The following is a 21105-nucleotide window of genomic DNA, read 5'->3' as shown; positions in this document are numbered from 1 at the left end:
GTTTCCGTTAGGTCTCCCAGTTTGGGAAGCACAGAAGGAGTGGCTGCCTTGAGAATACAACAGATGCAATGGTCTATCAGAACCTCCCTGAGAAGCAAGGATGGCAGGTTCTGTTTCACGTTGTTTGGACGTGTTATCACATGGGACCAAACTGAAGAAGAATGTCATGCTTGGTAAACGTGAGGGGTGTCAAAGGGAGAAAATTCTCCAATGAGATGGATTGACTTATTAGCTGCAACTGTAGGAGAAAATCTTGGAATGATTGTTAGGATGGCATAAGACTGGGAAGTGTTCACTCTGCTATACACACAAATAGAAACGAATGCAAAAGCACTTAACCACGACATTTGCATAATAGTCTAAAGGAATTCAACCCAAATATTGAGTAAAAGTTATGCCTGGTTAGTGTGGTTGCTGAAAGTTTTGCTTGTTTGTTTTCTTTTTATTTGTTCTGGTTTACTATGCTTTTACAATTAGCGTGCTTCATTTATTTCAAAGTTGTTTTTCAAGAAATGTTTACCTGAAATGGTTAATGACATAGGACTTATTCACAAGATAAAAAATGAAAAATAGGGAAAAGCACTATATATGCATTATGATTATAAAGCAAATATATGTGTATATAAACATATGACTATAAAATTGTGTTGTATTTAAATATTTTTTTTTTTTTTTCCCTAGGGACAGGGGTGACTTTATTGGGCAATCTAGGGGGTAGGACAAGGTGGGGCTGCAGCCTGGTGGGACTCGGTCGGGCTCTAGGAGGCTGAGTCGGAGGCCTCTGAGCTGTCCTTGACATCAGTGCTCTCTGTAGTCTCGCTGACCTCACTGAGGTCCTTGCTGTCCCCACCACTATCCTCCCGGGAGGCCTCGCCTGTGCTCGACAGTGAGTTGTTCTTGTTCTCGACGGGCCCCAGCACCACGGGCCTGCCCTTCTCCTTCAGCTCCAGCTGCCGCCTCAGCTCATCCGCCATCTGGGTGAGGTCCCGCTTCATGGCATACGCATCTTCCCCATCTGCGTAGTACTTGGGCTCCACTTCACTGATCTGGAAGTTGAGAGTGTTGGAGTAGAGGTGCAGGGCGGCCCGATTACTCTTCCTGACGTGCAGAGAGACATATTTAGCGTTGAAGTTCTCAATCATTGCTCGGGAGGCCTGATCCATCAGCTTCTGCGCCAGGCCAAGGCGACGGTGTGAGCGCTTCACAGCCAGTGACGTAATGTGTCCATGGGGCACGTCATCTGGGTCCTCCTCCATTTTGGCCAACACGTAGCCAACTATCTTCCCATTCTCATCCTCCGCGATGTAAGACAGCTGGGGCCAAGAGAGGCCGTGGTAGAAGTAGTACTTCATCTGGTAGTTCTCCGGGAGGCACAGCAGGTTGCAGTGCTGCATGTTCATCAGGTCCTCGGGCCTCGCATTGCGGATGTTCATGGCGGCGGCGGGGGACACGAGTCGCGGGCCCCAGGGGGTCGTGGGCACGCAGTAGGTGGCTGCCGCGCGTCGATGAGCCACCGGTGCGGCCGAGCGGGCCAGCGGAAGAGGCAGTGCGCGCTGGGCTGGCCTGTATTTAAATATTTTAAAGTAAATCCAAATGGGCATTGGCGCACACAAGATATGAGAAGGCAATTTAGCAGAAAGTTAACAGAATTATCTTTGCTTAGGATTTGAAAATATGCGTGATTTTTATGTTATTTTTTTATGCCTTAAAGTGTATTTTTCTACAATAAAGACTTTACTTCTAAGATTAAGGAAAGAAAGATGGTAAGTTAAGAAAAAATAGTCTCAGAAAACAATTTCAACCTATTTGATGACAGTAATACTCTTTAACTATACTGCATAAAGATAAAATGTGTCTACTTCAATTTTGGGTTTTCCTTAGATTTTTAGATAAATCTTCACTCATTTACAAAGTATGGAGGATTAAACATCAGATATAAAGATTTTTCAATCTACATATGTGTGTAGATCGATTCAGAACTGGCTAAAATTAGTGGAAAGGTGAAAAACAGAAGCATTGGAGATATAGGTGAGTTGAAATTCTGAGCTTTAATTTTCAGAAGGCTACAGCTCCGTGAAAGCCTCAAATCCATTTTGAGTCTCACGTGGATTAAGCTTCCACTGACTCTTTCTGACCATTAACTGGCAATGTGACTAACCTCACCCACAGGCAGAGTATTTTAGAAAGTACCCAGTGCCGGGGGCAGTGGCCTAGCCCTTAAAGCCTTTCTTGGATGTGTCCTTGAGGCAACTTTGGGTTACTGGGATAGCAGTCATGAGTCATGTGTTGACTGGATTGGTCAAAGGGCCGTGAGCAAATCTTTTCAATTCTTGTCTTGCATGATGTGCATGTCCCAATCACAGCTCCATGCCCACTCTGGAACCCCGCCTGCAGCTGTGATGTACTGATCTGTCGCCAGTCATGCTTTCGGAGCATTTGCTTTCCCATCTCCTGTGGAATTCACCAGTTCTCTGTGAACAGTTGGGCATCATGATGGGCTCCTGCTAATGATCTCGTTTAGCTGGAATATGTGTCTTTATCTTGTCTTGATCATGTTTAAGATTCAATAAATGTTCTACATATATTATATTTGAGATTTGGCATCTAACAGGAGTTAGCAAACGACTAAACAAGAAGCAGAGATATACGTAAAGAATTACTGCTAGATATGTGGAAAGATGAATCATAAGTTTAAGAATTTGACGTGGAAATGTAGGAAATATCAAGGGTTCCAATTAAGAAAGTTTGAGACACTGTGAGGGTTAGATTTTATGTCAACACACACCTTTGTGAAGGAAGTGGAGGAGACCATTTTATAAGAGAAAGGGCGGAAAACTTCTCATTGTCTTGAGTCTCTTCTTTCTGCTTGACTTGGCTTCTGTGTCTTATGTCTGAGGCTAATGGTACATATAACCTGTCAGCCCTGGAATCTGACATGTCCCTAACATGCTCTTGCTGACTTTGGATCCACGTGGCCCTGCACCCACCAGCCTGTGATCTCCTGCATTTCTGTGTCTCCTTCCTATTTCATCTAGTGGCAGCTGCATGAGTCTGGAGGGCTTCTTGCTTTCATTATATAAAATGTTTGTTTATCATTCTTCCATAGATAGATAGATAGATAGATAGATAGATAGATAGATAGATAGATAGATAGATAGATGAAAGATTGTGTTATATTTCTCTAGAAAATTTAGCCTAACACAGATACCAAGGGAAAAAACTCCTATGAATCCATACCCTCCATAAACAAACTGGAATACAGCCCTGAAAAATGATTACGACTAGTTGAAATAAAGTTAGCTTCAGTTCATGGTGATATCATATGCGGCACAGTGAAGTATTACCCCGCCCTGCACCATCTATCTCCACATTATGTGGTCGGTTCCAGTTCGTTTTGTTTCCACTGTGTCCGCTAGCTCCTTTCCAACCCAGGATGCTCATCAGCCAGTTCTATACTGAACAGTATTCTGTTTTAATCCATCGGGCTTGCATAGCTAATATTGGAGGTACATTGCTAGGCCTTTTTTCTTGGTCTGGATGTCTGAAACCACCCACTATTGATGCATCTGCTATTATTTGAAATACCAATAGTATAGCATCAAAGTAATTCACAAGTCACCACATAGAACAAACGGACAAATGACAATCAACTATGTAAATATGAGAGGTAGTGTGTTGGAGGTGAGTGTACCTGGAAAAAATTAAATATACACAAAACAGTAATAGTGGTATCCATCCATATGTGGAAATTCTAATTTTTATATAATATTTGATTTCTTATTACATTCATATTATTCCCAGTTATTCTTGCTCAAATTTGATAAGACGTATTCATTGTTTATAAAAGAAGTGCTGAATTCTGGTGAAATTTTAAGAATTATAGTTATTACACCACTGTTCAAAGATAAACATTAACCACTGAATAATTTTTAAATAGTTTTATTGGCGTATACTTCTCTTATCATACAACTTAATTGTTCAGTCTTATTAAAAAGAGTGGTGAAGTCATCACCACAGTCAATTTCAGAGTATTTCCTTCACATATTCATTGTCTTTAGCTACAATTTCCCTTCACCTTTCCCTGCAATGCTCCATAGATAGTTATTAATCCAGTTACTGTTTTTATAGATTTACCTGTCCTTAATTTCATGAATATAAAAGAAATCATACAAAACACAAACAGGAAACAGACAAAAACAACAATGACTACACAAAAATATAGACAAGTCTTCAAAAATAAAGCAGAAAATATTACATTATTCATATCATATTTGAATTTATTAAATTTACTTTTTAAAATCCTCTTAACTGCTTGTTTGATTAAATTAAAACAACTCTAAGGTGGGTCAAAAAGACTATCAAATTAAAAGATATTACATTTTTAGCCTAACTATATCTGCCATAATCAACTGCAATGCTCTGTCTGATAACAAAGTTATTCACATCCACCTTCAACTATAATCAAGTGGGAAATAACTGGAGACCATCTATGTCAGGACCCTGCAAATGGACTTTGGGTTTCCATTGTCATCCATAGACTTTTCTGAATACCACGTGTTTACAATTCAAGTTTTGATACCATTCCCTCTTTTATAGTTGTATTTTATTATTTACAATCCTTAGATCACACAGGCCAGTGTGCTTCTGCTATGTGGACTTTGTTGATGCCTCACTTAGATGCCTCGCTTTAAAGACAAGCCTTTAAAACCCCCGGTGAGAGTCCTTCTAATAGCTAGGAGCCACCTGGTTTCTTCGCTACACTTCACCAGTGTAATCAGTGATCTCTTCCTGAAGCTGGGCATCAAGGAAGGCTATGTCATAAGAGCTAATAATTCTTAAAGTGAGGCTAGAATTAAGTCTGAGACCCAAATTCTTTCAAATATCTATGTATATGTCTCTGATTCACTTCAGAGACAATCATAATTTTATGATAGAGAACATTATATATCACCCCCTGGAGCATGAGGTAGCTCTATTGGTAGTGTCATTAATTTAGCCAATGGCATAGAATTTAAAACACTTTTGAATAAAGAAACCTATGCAAGTATAGATCTGCTTCAGATCACAATACAGGGATTGTTGACTTTTACAAAGTAAATTCTTAAGTGACTGAACACTATTTACATAAAAATGGGATTGGTGATAGGGCAAGCATTTCAATAGCATTCAGTCACAATTTTAGAACCATTCTTACTAGATGAATACATGTCCTAAGAAAGCAAAGAGGGCATAAAAAATAGTAAATATATTGCAGTTCCAGCCACTGGGAACCCTCACAGCAAGAGATCCGAACCAAAAGCCCAGAACCACCAATTCCACAGCCTTGAGATCTCAGTGATCTGCTTCTTCTCCTGCTAGGGATCTGGAGCCTTAAGTCCAAGGGATATTCTAGAGGTGAGATGGAGGTGAAGCTCAGTTCACTTAGTGGCGTTTCCACATCAACTCCTTCTAGTGTGGCCTTTGACTGATGTGGAAATCAAAAGACATAGTCTAAAGTTACAGTATATGACACATGTCCTAAGTCACCAGCGGCTAGAGAGAAACTAGGTCACAAGGGTCCAATTAGGAACATAGAACAGGGCATACTGTTAAGTGTTTTTCCCACTGGGTAGTTGCTGCTCCTTATTTACTAACCAAAAGAAATGTAACAGCACCCACCCCCTTCTCTGAGACGCACATATCCTCCCCTCTCCGTCTTGACTTAAATTTCCAGTAGTGTTTGCTTATCACTCTTGTAGGAGTGTCTATTGATTGTGGGGTGACTTTACCACAAAGCTGTATGGCAGCAACTGAACGGTCTTCTCCCTCTGCCACCATCTTGAAAAATTGACCTCAGCCCAGGTGAGGTCTCCTCTGTCAAAGTGAATTTTAATATGTACCTCAAAGAGGGTGATATGCGGCTCATATATGGTTCTACCTTGGGTATTAGGGTAGCAGACCTAAGAGAAGCCTGCTTTCTTTCATCTTGCTGTATTCTTATAGTAGTAGATTCATACAATATTAATCCATTTGTGGTTGACTAACATCACTCAGCATAATGGGTTGCAAGTGCATCCATATCATGAGGGCTTTCATGATGTCATTGCTGTTTTTTTAGAGATGCGTAATATTCTATCGCGTGTGTGTATCAGAATTTCTTTATAAATTTGTCTATGTAACCTAGCCTACCTAATGTGGAAAGAAATCTAGGAATGATTATATACAAGACATGACTTTCAAAAAAAATAGAATGAACAGTAAAAACTATACAGAATGATTTCAGACTAGTCCCAAATCCTCTGGACAGATGGCAAGCTGGAAAATCTAAAATCTTTAGGCCAGGCAGCTCTAGTCCCTGGCTCTCTCTTTTTCTGCCTTGGCTTGCTTCCAAGTGGGCGTAGCAGGCTGACCACTCTCCACAAACTGGAGGTTGGGTTGTCCTCCATAGCACATACATGTAGGGAGGGGGCTTATTTGTTTCTGATTGGGGCCGGACCTATAGCCCTCTCTGTTGATGAGTTGCTCCATGTGGTTACATTGCCCTCAAGGTTTGGCATGCCCTGGTCGGGTCTGCACTTACACGCCCATTGCTGTGGAGACATAAACAATTTCTGCCCTGTGGGTGGATTAGTGCCCTCCTCCCTCAGTGCCATCGTTTCCTCTTCTCCCTCTCCCCAACCTTCCCCTTCTTTGTGCTGGAATGACCTTGGGTTTGGCTTGTCCATTGTCCGAATGCCTGTACTCTAACCCATATAGTGGGAGATAAGCGGCTTTTTTTCTATACCTACTATGCTGATTATACTTCCGCCTCTTTGATGATCTTATTTCTCTGCCATTTGTTGAAGTCTGCCTTATTGTCCCTGAGATCGCTAGTATGATTCTCCTTATATTCTTGCCTGTTCCTGAGGTCAGTTATTTTGTGTTTTGTTCTGTTACCGCAGCCATTAGTTCCTGTATTTCCCTTTGGTGCATGGACTTCATTCCCCCTATTGTGGACTTCATCTCTCTCATTGTGTCCTTATTCTGCATTGCTTTCCTCATATCTTCCATTACTCTGAGCAGCATTCCGAAGATTTCTTTTTGTAGCAGATCAACATTAGATTTTTCTATGAGTGTCTGTTGCTAGGTTTAGGACTTCCTCCACGGTTGTGTTTTTTTGTTTTGTTTTTGTATTGAGGTATGTTGTCTGCATATCATTTTGGAATAAATCAGCATTGTATTCCTGGGAAACTGAGGGGCCCGGAGCTCTTTCTCTATGTGAGTGGTAAGAATGGTTTTGGGGACTACCTGTGGCTTAATATGGTGGTGGGTCAGATTTCTGTGCAAGGTGTTGGGGCTACTATGACCAGCAGTGGTGGTGGGCTGAGGTCAGCAACTGTAGTTATGCGACTGGGAAGGATTGATGTGCGCCTGTAGCACAGGCACAGGCCTGGTCTGGACCTTATGGCCATAATTTTCAGTCTTTTAAATACTCTCTTTGGAGCCCCAAACTGGTAGAGCCAGGTTTTAAGTTGAGCTGTGACTATCAGAACCTGTTGGCTTGTGCTTTTGTGCTATGTTAAAAATTCTCCTCTGTGCTATGGGGATAAGGGTTCTGCCTGCCTTGTTATGTTAATGGCATGCTAAGGGCTATGTTTTTGGTGGCTTGCATTCAAAGTTACACAAAGGAACACAGTCTGGAATTGAAAGAGTTTATTTATTTTCTTTTTATAATGAGCTTGTGGGGTGCCCTGGGATCAGGGTTGTACCACACTGTCCCTCATGGAAGGGGGACCAGATTACCCCAGTGGGTTTTGGGCTAGCTGGGTCTATGTTCTCCCAGGGCAGCTCTCCTGTGCCACTCCCAGCTCTCTCCTTTATAGCTCTCCAGGTTGTGCTCTGGGGATCTGAAGTCTGTCACAGGTAAATATCCCAGCTTCTCTTCAATTGATTCAGTCTATTGGCTAATTATCTATCAATACCCATGCTGGCAGCCATGGAGCTGTACACAGGGGCAAAGGGGATGGCCTATGTGGTCACTCCTTTCCTATCTGGGGAGGTTAGATACAAAGCCTGGGGTTGAAGGAGTGGTCTGATAGCATAGAGTGGAACTCTGATGTGAAGTCTCATGGTTAGTTCTCAGAAGATCTCTGTGAACCTGGGATTATGAGCACATTTTGACAGCAGCCTGGGGAAATTACTGCATGCTGTCGTTCTTGGAGCTTGGGTGCAAGAATGGTTATTTTAACCATTATAGTAATTAATTTATAATGGCTAAAATAAATAAATAACCACCCATGTTCATTATTTTTATGTATCAGCTAGCCTCAGTTATATATCCAAGTTGTTTGATCAAACACTAGTTTAGATTTTGCTGCAATGATAATTTGTAGATGTGCTCAACATTTAAAATCAATTCATTCATCAACAAAGGAGTCAAGATGGTGTTCAGGTAGAATCCCCCGCCTAGTTCTTCTGCAGTTAAGCCAGAAAATTGAGAGGTAAGGAGGCCAATATTGGGAGGCTGGATGGTAAAAATAGAATCAGTGTACTAGGTTCTGGTTCAGAGCTCCCCACCACCCGTCCCCCTACACACCCGACCCCTGTGATTTTTGCCCATGGAGTGATTACAGAACTCGCTGAAACACTCCTTTCCTTTGTTAGGAGGGTTCCTTAGTACTAGACCCAAGGGACCATTTAAGTGTCTCTTCTCAAAGGAGGCTGCTATCATCAGGGCTAAAGTAAGTGTAATTGTGGAGACTGGGCACCAGGCCATGGGGAAACTAGGAGCTGAACCCAAATCCACACTTTAACATTCACATAGTAATAGCTTTTGTTCATGTCCAATGTGTGACATTTAGACCAATGATTCACACCTGCACTCTTTTAGTCCAAATAATCATCGAACCCTTTGAAAAACAAAATTCTAATCTTTTAAACAATCTGTTCCTTATACGAATACCTATGACTATGTCTAAAAATATGAAAGATTTAATTGCAAAAAGAATTCTTTAAAATCATATCTATGGTTAGAGCGCAATTGCCTTTTGTTTTAAAGCAAACAGACTGCTTCATGCAGTATAATCTCTGTTTGCAAATTGAAGAGACGGCAGAAATGACATTTTAAAAGACATGTACTAGGTACGAACGATAAAATTTCCTATAAGGACATGGTCAAGAGCGTAAAGAGCTGTTAAATTCAGCTGTTGTCTAGAATAATAAAATATTTGGGCAGCTTTGTGATCTTTAAAAGGAGAAATACCATCCTACTTTTGAAAGGTACCTTATTGATGGTGTGCGCAGTGAAATGCACAGGACAACTAAAACGGAAAATTCTGCTTGCAAGCCTTTGGAGCTTGAACTTAGACGTCTAATATGAAAACAAAATAGTCAAAAGAGTTAAAATTCCCATGTGCATGAGGATGTTTGGATATGAAAATTTATAACCTATCAATGATTTACAGAAATTCTGCTAAAAATCATTGCTTTACTCTATGCTCTGTTTTAAAGAGCATAGTTTTATCCCAAACATGGCTTTTCAAGTACTGAAAAAGAATAAAAGTATGCCGTGATTGTGTACTTTTTCAAAGTGACTTCCTAAGAATGTACCATTCACAGATGACTAATATTTTGCTAACTTTGCTGACCTCATGTCAATGTTTCAAGAAAGATATTGTTATCATAGTTATGTGAACCATATCCAAAATGGTACAGAAAAGGAGAAAGTCAAAGGTTATCTTGGATCACGAGGTTTTATTTATTGTTTTTTTTCCCAAGCTCTCTCTCATATTTCATTTTTTCTGCATAGTCCAAATATATGTCTATTTTACTCCAACAAACTGCCTAATTCAAGGTGCAAATGATACAATCTATAGATAATGGGTTACATAGCCTTCTGATCATTTAGATGAGAGAGCTGGTCAAATCTAAGAGGCCTTTCTCAAACTTCTTGTTTTAATTCTTGCTATTGTTCCATATGACAATCAACGACTGCATTCAACATTAAATTGGCATAATGCTGGTTTAGTTCAAGTAACCATAAGAGAACACTACTGTAAGAGAATGAGATACTTGAACAATCTGCGAAGGCTTCCTAATTGAGACAGCCATGAACACTTGGAAGAAGCAATGAGAAAGAGAATCCTGTGTGTTGTCCTGTCCTAATCAATAGGCTATCAAGAGGTAAGTTGGTAATTTTTTTAATGTAATAAGGCCATAGTTGTGTTATCAGTGTGTGTTCAGCTACTTATCTAATTGTTTTTAGTTCAAACCCACCTACTGGCACCACAAACAATGGCAATTAAAGGCCTGGTATGCTGCTTCCATAAAGTTAAAGCCAGGGGAACCCTATGGAGCAACTTTACTGGGTAGCCTATATGTCTGTGAGGCTGATTCGATTTGACTGCAACAGAAATTGATGTAATTGAATGAAGCTCAAGAGGACATCCAAACAAATAAATCTATGACCAAAGGACATGGAAAATGTATGGAATCAGATGAAAAAAAATTAGTGTCTCCTGCCATGCTAATTAATAAAATGTAAATATCAATGTTGGTTTTGATAATAACCTCCTAGAATTCAAATTGTAGTTCAAATATTCAGTCAAAACCATGATAGCATTTAAACTGTACCTTTTATATTCAGACATCACAGCACACTCTTCATTTTATTTTTGGCAAGCTTGACTTACTCTTCTTTTGTTTTTTTTAACTGTTTTATTAGGGGCTCATACAACTCTTATCATAATCCATGCACACATCAATTGTGGAAAGCACATCTGTACATTCATTTCCTCATCGTTCTCAAAACATTTGCTCTCCACTTAAGCCCCTGACATCAGGTCCTCATTTTTCCCCTCCCTCCCCTCTCCCCACTCCCTCTAGAACCCTTGATAATTTATAAATTATTTTTTTTCATATCTTCCCCTGTCCAATTTCTCCCTTCACCCCCTTTTCTGTTGTCCATCCCCCAGGGAGGAGGTCACATGTAGATCCTTGTAATCGGTTCCCTCTTTCCAACCCACTCTCCCTCTACCCTCCCAGTATCGCCACTCACACCATTGGTCCTGAAGGGATCATCGCCCTGGTTTCCCTGTGTTACCAGTTCCTATCTGTACCAGTGTGCATCCTCTGGTCTAGCCAGATTTGCAAGGTAGAATTCGGATCATGATAGTGAGGGGAACATTTAGGAACTAGAGAAGAGTTGTATTATTCATCATTGCTATATCACACCTTGATTGGCAAATCTCCTCTGCTAGACCCCTCTGCAAGGGGATCTCCAGTGGCCGACAAATGGGCTTTGAGTCTCCAGTCTGGACTCCCCCCTCATTCACTATGGTAAGATTTTTTTTGTTCTGATAATGCCTTATACCTGATCCCTTTGACACCTCATGATCGCACAGGCTGGTGTGCTTCTTCCATGTGGGCTTTGTTGCTTCTGAGCTAGATGGATGCTTGTTTACCTTCAAGCCTTGGTGCCTGGCTATCAAAATGTATAGCAACTATGTGACAATTTACTCTATACTAATGACTGATAGAAAAAGATTTGAACATAGAAATATACATTTTAACCAATCTCTTGTGATCGTACTCTTGTAATTTACTTCAGTCAGTATGAAAACCAGCGATTAAGTTAGGATACATTTATGAAAATGTTTATATATTTGGTGATTTTGTAATGTGAATAAATTGTTTCATTCTTATATCATTCATATATAGACCGTGCAGCACATGGTTATAAACCATGAAACTATTGATCTCTCCCCATCTAAAATAAAGATGAATTATGAATATTAAAAAATACATGGAAACAATTAGCCCAATAATTTAAGGAACCATAAAAACATCAGTCTTTACAACCCTGAAACTCGAAGAACTATATGGTATGTGGCTATTACTACCAATTGTTCTGAAAGAGATCACATTAGAAGGCTCTGCATAAAGTGGGCAAAAACTGTGGAACAAATCTCAACTCCGCAAAGGAGACGTGGCTTACTAGATAGTAACTGGGGGAACCCTAAGACTATGGCTATGATTCATCCCTCAGCTCTGGGACGGAACTAACCCCTATGACCCAAGTTACAGACAGACCTATAAAAGGAAAAAGAACACTAGTGAGATGCACAAACCTTAAAACCATCCACCACATAATATCAAAAAGCCAGCAATTGCCAAAGAACAAAGTTCAGAAGGATTAGGAAATAATAAATGGAAACAGTATGCACAGGGAGAGGATTTCAATCAATGATATTAAACAAAGTGTGATTGAATTGTTGAATATAAAATTCATAAACTGCTCTGTACTCAAACTGCTCCAACTCCAAATTAAAACGTTAGAAAGAAAACACACACACCACACACACACACAGAGCAAAAATTATTACCCTTTAAGACTGTATTTAAAGAACTTCCCACTCTATATGATGGTGGTGCATATGTAGGCAGGAAGCTTTATTTTCTCATTTGTAAAACGGATATTTTCAGATAAGGCTTCTGGAGAGGTGCTGTTAGATTGATTTTAATTGTACTTTAAAATCTCTAATTTTTCTATAGCAAACCATAAAGTCTGTCAGTGTCCTATTGTGGGGACAAGTTTGTTTCTGGGATGTGATCAGTTACCCCTCTGTTTTTCAAACACAAGCAGGGTCCCCTGAGTGAACAAGTTTCAGCAGAGCTTGCAGACCAAAACAGCCTAAGAAGAAATAATTGGGCGATCTACTTCTAAAAATCACTCGCCAGTGAAAACATGAAGAATAACATTGGAACATTGTCTCACATAATGCAAGAAAATAACCCCTCAGACTGAAAGGTATTCAGAGCATGACCATGGGAGAGCTTCCTCCGCAAAGACACATTGACCTCAGTGATGCTGATGGAGCAAAGCTTTGGGAACCTCCATTTGCTGATGTGGTGTAATTCAAAATGAGGAAGCACAGCTTTTAATGGCCATTAAAGAACATCATTGCGATATAGAATGAATGAAGCATGAATCTAGAAAAACTGTAAACTTTCAAAAATGAAATGGAACACTTGATGATAAATATGCTAGGATTTAGTACGCAGAATCGACTAGACTTGGCAATTAGAATCAGAGAATTTTAAGATCTACTAGCCTGGGAATGCCAAGGTTAAGAGAAATTGGGTCACATTCATTTTCCAACAGAACATTTCAAGATCTGCGTTGAAGTACAATACTGTCAGTAATAGGATAATATCCTATACAAAATGAGAAAATATAGCTTTTAATGATTTATTATTATAGCTATTTAATTAATAATATAGCTATGCAATTAGTAATATAGCTATTTAATTAATAATTGGAATGTAGAATAAATGAAGTAGTAATCTAGGAAAATTGTAACCTTTGAAACATGAAATAGATGGAAGTACAGGAAAGTTTTTTTTTTTTAATAATAAGTCAGAAAGAAATTTATTTATTTATTTGTTTGTTTGTTTGTTTTTAAGTCATTTTATTGGGGGTCCGTACAACTCTTTTTTTTTAACAATTTATTGGGGCTCATAAAAATCTTTTCACAGTTCATATATATACATACATCAATTGTATAAAGCACATCTGTACAGTCTTTGCCCTAATCATTTTTTTCTCTTTTCTTCTTTTACATTTTATTAGGGACTCATACAACTCTTACCACAATCCATACATATACATACATCAATTGTATAAAGCACATCCATACATTCCCTGCCCCAATCATTCTCAAGGCATTTGCTCTCCACTTAAGCCCCTTGCATCAGGTCCTCTTTCCCCCCCCCCCCCGTCCCTCCCCATTCCCCCCTTCCTCATATGCCCTTGGTAATTTATACATCGTTATTTTGTCATATCTTGCCCTATCCGGAGTCTCCCTTCCCCCCTTCTCTGCTGTCCCCCTCCCAAGGAAGAGGTCACATGTGGATCCCTGTAATCAGTTGCCCCACTCCAACACACTCACCCTCCACTCTCCCAGCATCGTCCCTCACACCCTTAGTGCTGAAGGTATCATCCACCCTGGATTCCCTGTACCTCCAACCCTCATATGCACCAGTGTACAGCCTCTGTCCTATCCAGCCCTGCAAGGTAGAATTCGGATCATGGTAGTTGGGGGGAGGAAGCATCCAGGATCTGGGGGAAAGCTGTGTTCTTCATCGATACTACCTCACACCCTAATTAACCCATCTCCTCTCCTAAACCCCTCTATGAGGGGATCTCCATTGGTCGACACTTGGGCCTTGGGTCTCCACTCTGCACTTCCCCCTTCATTTAATATGATATATATATACATATATACACATACATATATAAATATACACATATATACACATACATACACACACTTATATCTTTTTTTTTTTTGCATGATGCCTTATACCTGGTCCCTTGGGCACCTCGTGGTCGCACTGGCCGGTGTGCTTCTTCCATGTGGGCTTATTTGCTTCTGAGCTAGATGGCCGCTTGTTCACCTTCAAGCCTTTAAGACCCCAGACACTATCTCTTTTGATAGCCGGGCACCATCAGCTTTCTTCACCACATTTGCTTATGCACCCATTTGTCTTCAGCGATCCTATCATGGAGGTGTGCAGTCAATGATATGATTTTTTGTTCTTTGATGCCTGGTAACTGATCCCTTTGGGACCACTCGATCACACAGGCTGGTGTGTTCTTCCATGTGGACTTTGTTGCTTCTGAGCTAGATGGCCGCTTGTTTATCTTCAAGCCTTTAAGACCCCAGTCACTATCTCTTTTGATAGCCGGGCACCATCAGCTTTCTTCACCACGTTTACTTGTTCACCCACTTTGACTCCAGCCGTTGTGTCGGGAGAGTGAGTATCATAGAGTTCCAATTTAATAAAAGAAGGTATTCATGCATTGAGGGAGTGTTTGAGTAGAGGCCCAAGGTCCTTCCGCCACCTTAATACTTGACCTATAAATATAGACACATAGATCTATTTCCCCATCCTCCTATATATATTTGCATGTACATGTCTTTGTCTAGACCTCCATGAATGCCCTTTGACTCCTGGCTCTTTCCTCCATCTCCCTTGACTTTCCTCCTGCCCTACTACCATGCTTCATCGCCACCTGGGCTAGAGTATACCTCTTCTCTAAGCACCCTTACCCTTGATCATTTCCCACCAGGCCTGCCACTCCCCCTTCTCTACCATTTGGGGTCCCTTGTTTTTCCCTTGTCCCTGGGTTTGTTAACACCACTTCCTTACCCCCCCTACCCCCCCACCCCAAGTCCCCCCAGAACTGTCGGTCCCGTTGTTTTTAGTACAGGAAAGTTTTAAGGTCAATTCATTAGATTTACCATTGTATCCAAAATAATAAATTAAATATTTTTATCACTGTCTTCAATCTGAATTTGATCAAATATGCAATCAAGAGACATTGATGATTACCAGTGATTGGAATATGAGCGGCGTAAACAAGAATGGCCTTGGTGAATGGCATCCAAGATTGTGTTATCAGTTTTGCTCAAGCAAGGATCTGTTCACTCGAAACACCTTTCATCAAAAACATCTACAGTGACTGTGCAATTGGACCTTCCTAGCTGGAATACAAAAAGTCAAAGTTGACTATACCTGTAGAAAGAGATGATCCAGAAACTCATTATCATCAGTTAAAGCAAGGTCACAGGCTAATTGTAGAATTGACCATCCATTACTCATATGGAAATTAAACTTAAAGCTGAAGAAAATCAAAACAGGTACATGAGAGTCAAAGTACAATCCAGATCATATACTATGTGAAATTAGAGTCCATCTGTGTTAGATTGAGTTCTCTTAAGTAGCAAAACCAGTGATACAGGGAATGGCTTACACAGTTGTAGAAGCATTTGAGACCAGTTTGGTTGTCAAACCTTATGCTGAAGGCTTTTGCTGACTCATGTGGCTACCTGAAGCTGGAAAGCTAGGAAATTGAGAAGTATGGAAACCACGATATCAGAGACTGGTGAGTGCAGAGGTATAGGCAGATCAGATGTAATGGCAGACCTTGATGGCTTCCAGGATCAGTAGATAATACCGCAGGGTAGCAGAACATGGACCAAGAGACCAGACATAGGATCTAAACCAGCAGTAATAAATAAACAAATAGACAAGCCAGCAGAAAGGATAAAAGAGGCAGAGAAGATTGTCCACAGTCGAATTATACATATGAAATAGACCACACCCCGAAGGAGATGTCATCAGGCTGTGACATGCACCTTATAGAGAAAGGCCTTACTGCCATATTACTAATGATACAGGGCTAGCCAAGTTGACACAAAGCCTATCACACCTGCTGAAGAATGTATGTGACCCCTTAAGCATTAATAACCAAAGACTAGAGAAATATAAGATGACAAAAAACCAAAAACAACCAAAAAGTGCCACCATCTAGTAAATATCAGTTCACAGTGACACTATATAAGGTTTCTAAAGTCTTACAGCTTCATCTTTCTTTCATGGAATGGCTAGTAGGTTTGAAACTGTAAACTTGCAGTTAGTGGTTCAATGCCTACCCAACGGCACCACCAAGGATACCATAGATGAGGAGAGGAAAAGGCCATTAAGATAACAGGAAGAAGTCAAAGACTAAAATGAATGTCAGGATGGGATTCTGCAAAGGACGCGGACATTTATGACCTTCTCTGGCCTCCTTATTGCCATGAGGTAGGGCTCAGACATACCCACGTGGTCCATCCTTTTTTACATATTCTGACACCAACTGGTCTTCCCACAAAACTCTATGTTAGGTTCGAAAATTCATTTAGAGGGCCACACACAACTCACAGGCGATACTCAATTGTGCTGCTGAAAAACCTGTACATTCACCAGAGAAACAAGAGAATGCTTCATATTTTTAAATCAAGAAAGCATGTATCAAGGTGATATACTTTCACTATAATATTTATTCAATAATCTGAGGAAATAACCTGAGAAGCTGGACTTCATGAATCAAAACAAGACCTCAGCACTGGAGGAAGACTCATTGGCAACATAGGATATAAGATGACACGACCTTGCTTGATGAAAACTTACAGCACTTGAAGCATGTAATGACTAAGATCCAAGAGTATGACCGTCAGTGTGGATAACATTTCAACATTAAGGAAACAAACAATATTTCAAACCACACCATTAGGCAATGCTGCAATAAAAAAAAGATGATTGAAATAGACAAGGATTTCATTTTGCTTGGATCCACAACTTACACTCATGGAAGTGGCTGAAAAAAATTCAAGTTCACAACTTTGTTGTAAAATAACTCTTTAAAGTGTTAGAAAACAAAAATGCTACTTTGGGTATTAAGCAGCATTTCATCAAAGCCTTGTTATTTTCAATTGCCTCATAAGCATGTGTAACCTGGACAATACATGAACAATACTGAAGAGTTGATGTACTTGAATAGCACTGTTGGTGAAGAACATGGACTATTCCTTGGACCACGACAAGAACAAATGTGTCTGTTTTGAAAGAAGTATAGCTACCAGGATTCTCAGAAATGAGGGTGAGAAGAGGCTATCCCATGTTCTGTGGGCATGTTATCAGGAAGGACTATTCCCTGGAAAAGACATGAGACTCGGTCAAGTTGAGGGAAGTGAAAAACAGGGATAATAAGGAAGAATTCCACAGTCACTGCTGCAGTGAGCTCAAACATGGCACTGATTGTGCGGATGGTAAAGGACAAGCAGGGCTTTATTCTGGTCTATGTGGAGTCACTAGGCGTTGAAAGAAAGTCAATGGCACCTAACTAGAAAAGCAAAACAAAAGCCATGTTTTACTTTATTCATATTTATGATTTACTCTGATTTGGTCAGAAATCGAGTTGTATAGCCCTTTGCTTCATAAAGTCATTCATCCTTGTTATAGATATTATACTAATGTTATTCTCTAGATATGGATGTGTCCAGGGTCAAGAATATAATAGAAGCATAAAGTCAGAACAAATTTTAATTCCTAGTCCTCAAGAATTCCATTAAGCTATATGGTTTCCCACAACAATGATTCTACCAATCAATTACAGTAAGAGTCTAAAGGAAACAGCCAAACCGCCACGTTTAAGTAACAAATATGTGTTTCTGTTAAAGGGAATGAAATGAGCAACCTAAAAAGAAAACAAAAAAACTATTAGATACGAAAATATATGTTTCCTAGAGTTATTGCGGCACTTTATATATACAAGAATCATTTAATTTTTTCTAAATAATAATGTAGCAAGGAATTAATATATCTATGTTTGAAAAGGATGGATACATGGATAGAGGAATAACATATTTATTTATTTAACAAGCTATTGATGAAAGTTATGTGTCATTTAACAGATATTTGTTGAATACTATGTGCAAAGCATGTTCTTAATGTCAGTGTTATTAGAGGCCTGACCCCAAGGAAATGTCCCTTGCATCTTGGGAGAGGAATCAGTAAGCCAGTGTGCCTTGAATAGTCTGGAGAAAGTGGTGTATTAATAGGTTGGAAATATAGCCAGGGCCAAAGTGGTGCGTAAATTTTACAAACTCTGCTAATCCCTGTGGGAATTCAAGAGTAATATAACTCAATTTATATTTCTAGAAGATGCTATGATGGATGTAAAGTTTGTTGAGGGATAAGTATAGGAATAAGGAGATTAAAAATAGTATTTTTATCTTAAACTCCTGTGGTGGCTGAGAAATGGGAAAAATACAAATCTCAATTTTATTTATGGGTTGAACCAATAGCACGAGCTTATTGACAGCATATGAAAGAAACAGGAAGATAAACCAAGGGTGGGGATAAATGAGCGAACCAAAAACACAGATGATTATTTGAAGAAAATCAAGACTTAAATTTGCCCATCTGTTTTGTTCTGATAAAAATAGGGTAGGAACCCACTCAGTAGCACCTAACAAACAATTCTGAAATTCATTAGAAATAATGAAGACAAAGCACTGGACATATAATCTGGAGTTCAGGAGAATAATCATGTAACCTGGAGGAGGCTAAGAGTTGCAAGTTCCTCCTCTCTCCATTTTGGTCTTCACAAGAAAGTGTTCAGATGAGGGACAGCCTTCAGACGGAAGCCAAAGAAAGTGTTTGAATGGAACAACTGAGTTGCATAAGAAATATTTCAGTGTGAAATATCAGAGGGCCCCACTAATCCGATCAGTCCAGGGATGAAGAGTTAGGTTTTTATCTTGGCAATGGGAGACCTTCCTCCATTTTCTGACTTTCCATTGGCTCTTCTGCAGTTTGCCGGCTTTCCATAGAACACCTCCCCTCCCTTTCCAGGTAAGTGCACCCCAGGGTTCATACTATGTCCTTGTTACCAGGCCTCAAAGTCACAGATCAAATCAATTGCTCTGGGGCTACTGTGAATGTCCACTATTACCATTTCATGTCTGTGCAAATCACTTAACTGTGTCTTCCATTGATGAGAAAATTGGTCTCATCTGCCCTTTACCTTTCCTTGTGCTGGCAAGCATGGAGAGAGTGTGCCTCCACCTTCCTTCTGTGCCAGAAGTCCTTCCATTGCCAAATGTTCCCCCTTTGTCCACTTCTGTCTAGCTAGCAATAATATATGTTTATTCAAGCTGGGGAAAATACCGCTACAGATGCTACAAGTAAAGAATAGGTAAAATATAGCTATGCATTAATTATGTAACTTCCTGGGGTCAATGTGGGCATCGTAGAGAGAGTTTGTAGAGAAAAAACATTTGTAGGGAAAAAGAGGGAGGAAAGTATGATTACTTCAATGCATTTCAATATTTAAAACATTATAGAGAAGAAGTGGTGAACAAAGACAGATGGATGAATGGTTTGCAAAGGAGATGGGCACTAAGGAGAAGAACACTCAGAAGCCCAAAATTCCAAGGAGAAAGGTGTGACCAAGTACATTGAACACTACTGAAAAGTCAAGTATGATGAGAGTTAGAAAAATGAACATTGAACTTGGCATTGTGTGTATCATTGGTAAGCCATTTCATTTAAGGTTCTGAACAGAAAGTGGAGTGGAGTAGGAAATGAGTGAATTTTAAGTAGAGGCACAGAGGTTGTGAAGCGCACACCTCTTAAGAATTTTTGCTCTGAAAAAAAGCAGAGAAATACAATAAGCAGCCAGGGCAGGCATGTGGTGTCAAAAGTGGGTTGTCTAAACGAACATTTTTCACTTTTATATTTGGGTTCTAATATTCATTGCAACAGCTTCATAGAAACTCACTAAAATATTTATGATTAAAAGATTGCTTAAGGACATTAATTGGTTGTAATGTAAGTGAGAAATGATCAGGATACACTTGTTCTTTTGGAATGTGTTACAAAGTTCTTTCATGACTGCTAACAGATGCCCAAACAGCATTCCATTCAGCTGTAAGCTTCAGTCCAGAAGACCTCAACCAAAGTTCGGTGGGTCTGAAAGCCCAACTCCACCAATTAAATGCCCAGAGGCACCCTACTCCATAAGCCAGCCTCTTGACCCCAAGCACTCAGCTTTACCTGCTTCACGGCCAGGAAATCCACCACTCTGTCTCATGTCCTAGCTCTTGGTTTTGCTGCTGCTCCTCTGATGTCACTGTTGTCTTTTGGATACAAGAGATAGGTCCTTTAGTCATGGAATCGCCAGAGGGAGTGTTCTCTGGAACACAAAGATATACTTGGGTAATGCAGACTTCCACATACAATTCAGTGTACCACTGTGACATAGGTCTGCTGACGTCCCTTTACTGTCAGCTGCTGGACTGAAATACAGCTCTTGACTAGACTAAGCTCTGTGGAAGTCAAGGCAGCCGTCTTTCCATCTCAAAGGCCTACCACACCAACCCCAGCAAATAGACAATTCCCAGTGTCTTTAAATCTCTATGCTGTGTGAATACTCTCAGTACCTTGACCAAGGGTGAGTGATACATTGCTCCACCTGGACTTAATCCAATTGGCTATTTGCTCTGTGAACACATGAAGAATTGTGAATTCCCAGACTTCTGCTAAGTGAGGAAGGCACAGCAAATGTGAGCCTCCCTCCAACCCCACCTAGTCATCAACCCAGGGAAAGGGAATATCCACATGCGGTGTACATGAGTTCAAAAAAGGGACTCTGCCCTGTGTGGACAAAATTCTATCTCTGGGAACCTGTGACAATTAGTCTTATTGTGCCAACAAGGCTACCATAGAAACATGTGGGCGGAGTGTAATCAGGTC

General features: G+C 40.1%; 1 protein-coding gene across 1 annotated transcript; it reads right to left on the bottom strand.

The window, feature by feature from the left end:
- Positions 1-664: 664 nt before the first annotated feature.
- On the bottom strand, positions 665-1547 carry LOC142439897 (N-alpha-acetyltransferase 10). The gene has a single exon (XM_075542591.1). It carries the CDS (start codon positions 1431-1433, stop codon positions 759-761), a length of 675 nt encoding a protein of 224 aa, XP_075398706.1. The 5' UTR covers positions 1434-1547; the 3' UTR covers positions 665-758.
- Positions 1548-21105: the final 19558 nt, after the last annotated feature.

Source organism: Tenrec ecaudatus, chromosome 2, assembly GCF_050624435.1.
Source record: "Tenrec ecaudatus isolate mTenEca1 chromosome 2, mTenEca1.hap1, whole genome shotgun sequence".
Taxonomy (NCBI): domain Eukaryota; kingdom Metazoa; phylum Chordata; class Mammalia; order Afrosoricida; family Tenrecidae; genus Tenrec; species Tenrec ecaudatus.
This window is presented reverse-complemented; position numbering and strand designations above follow the sequence as displayed.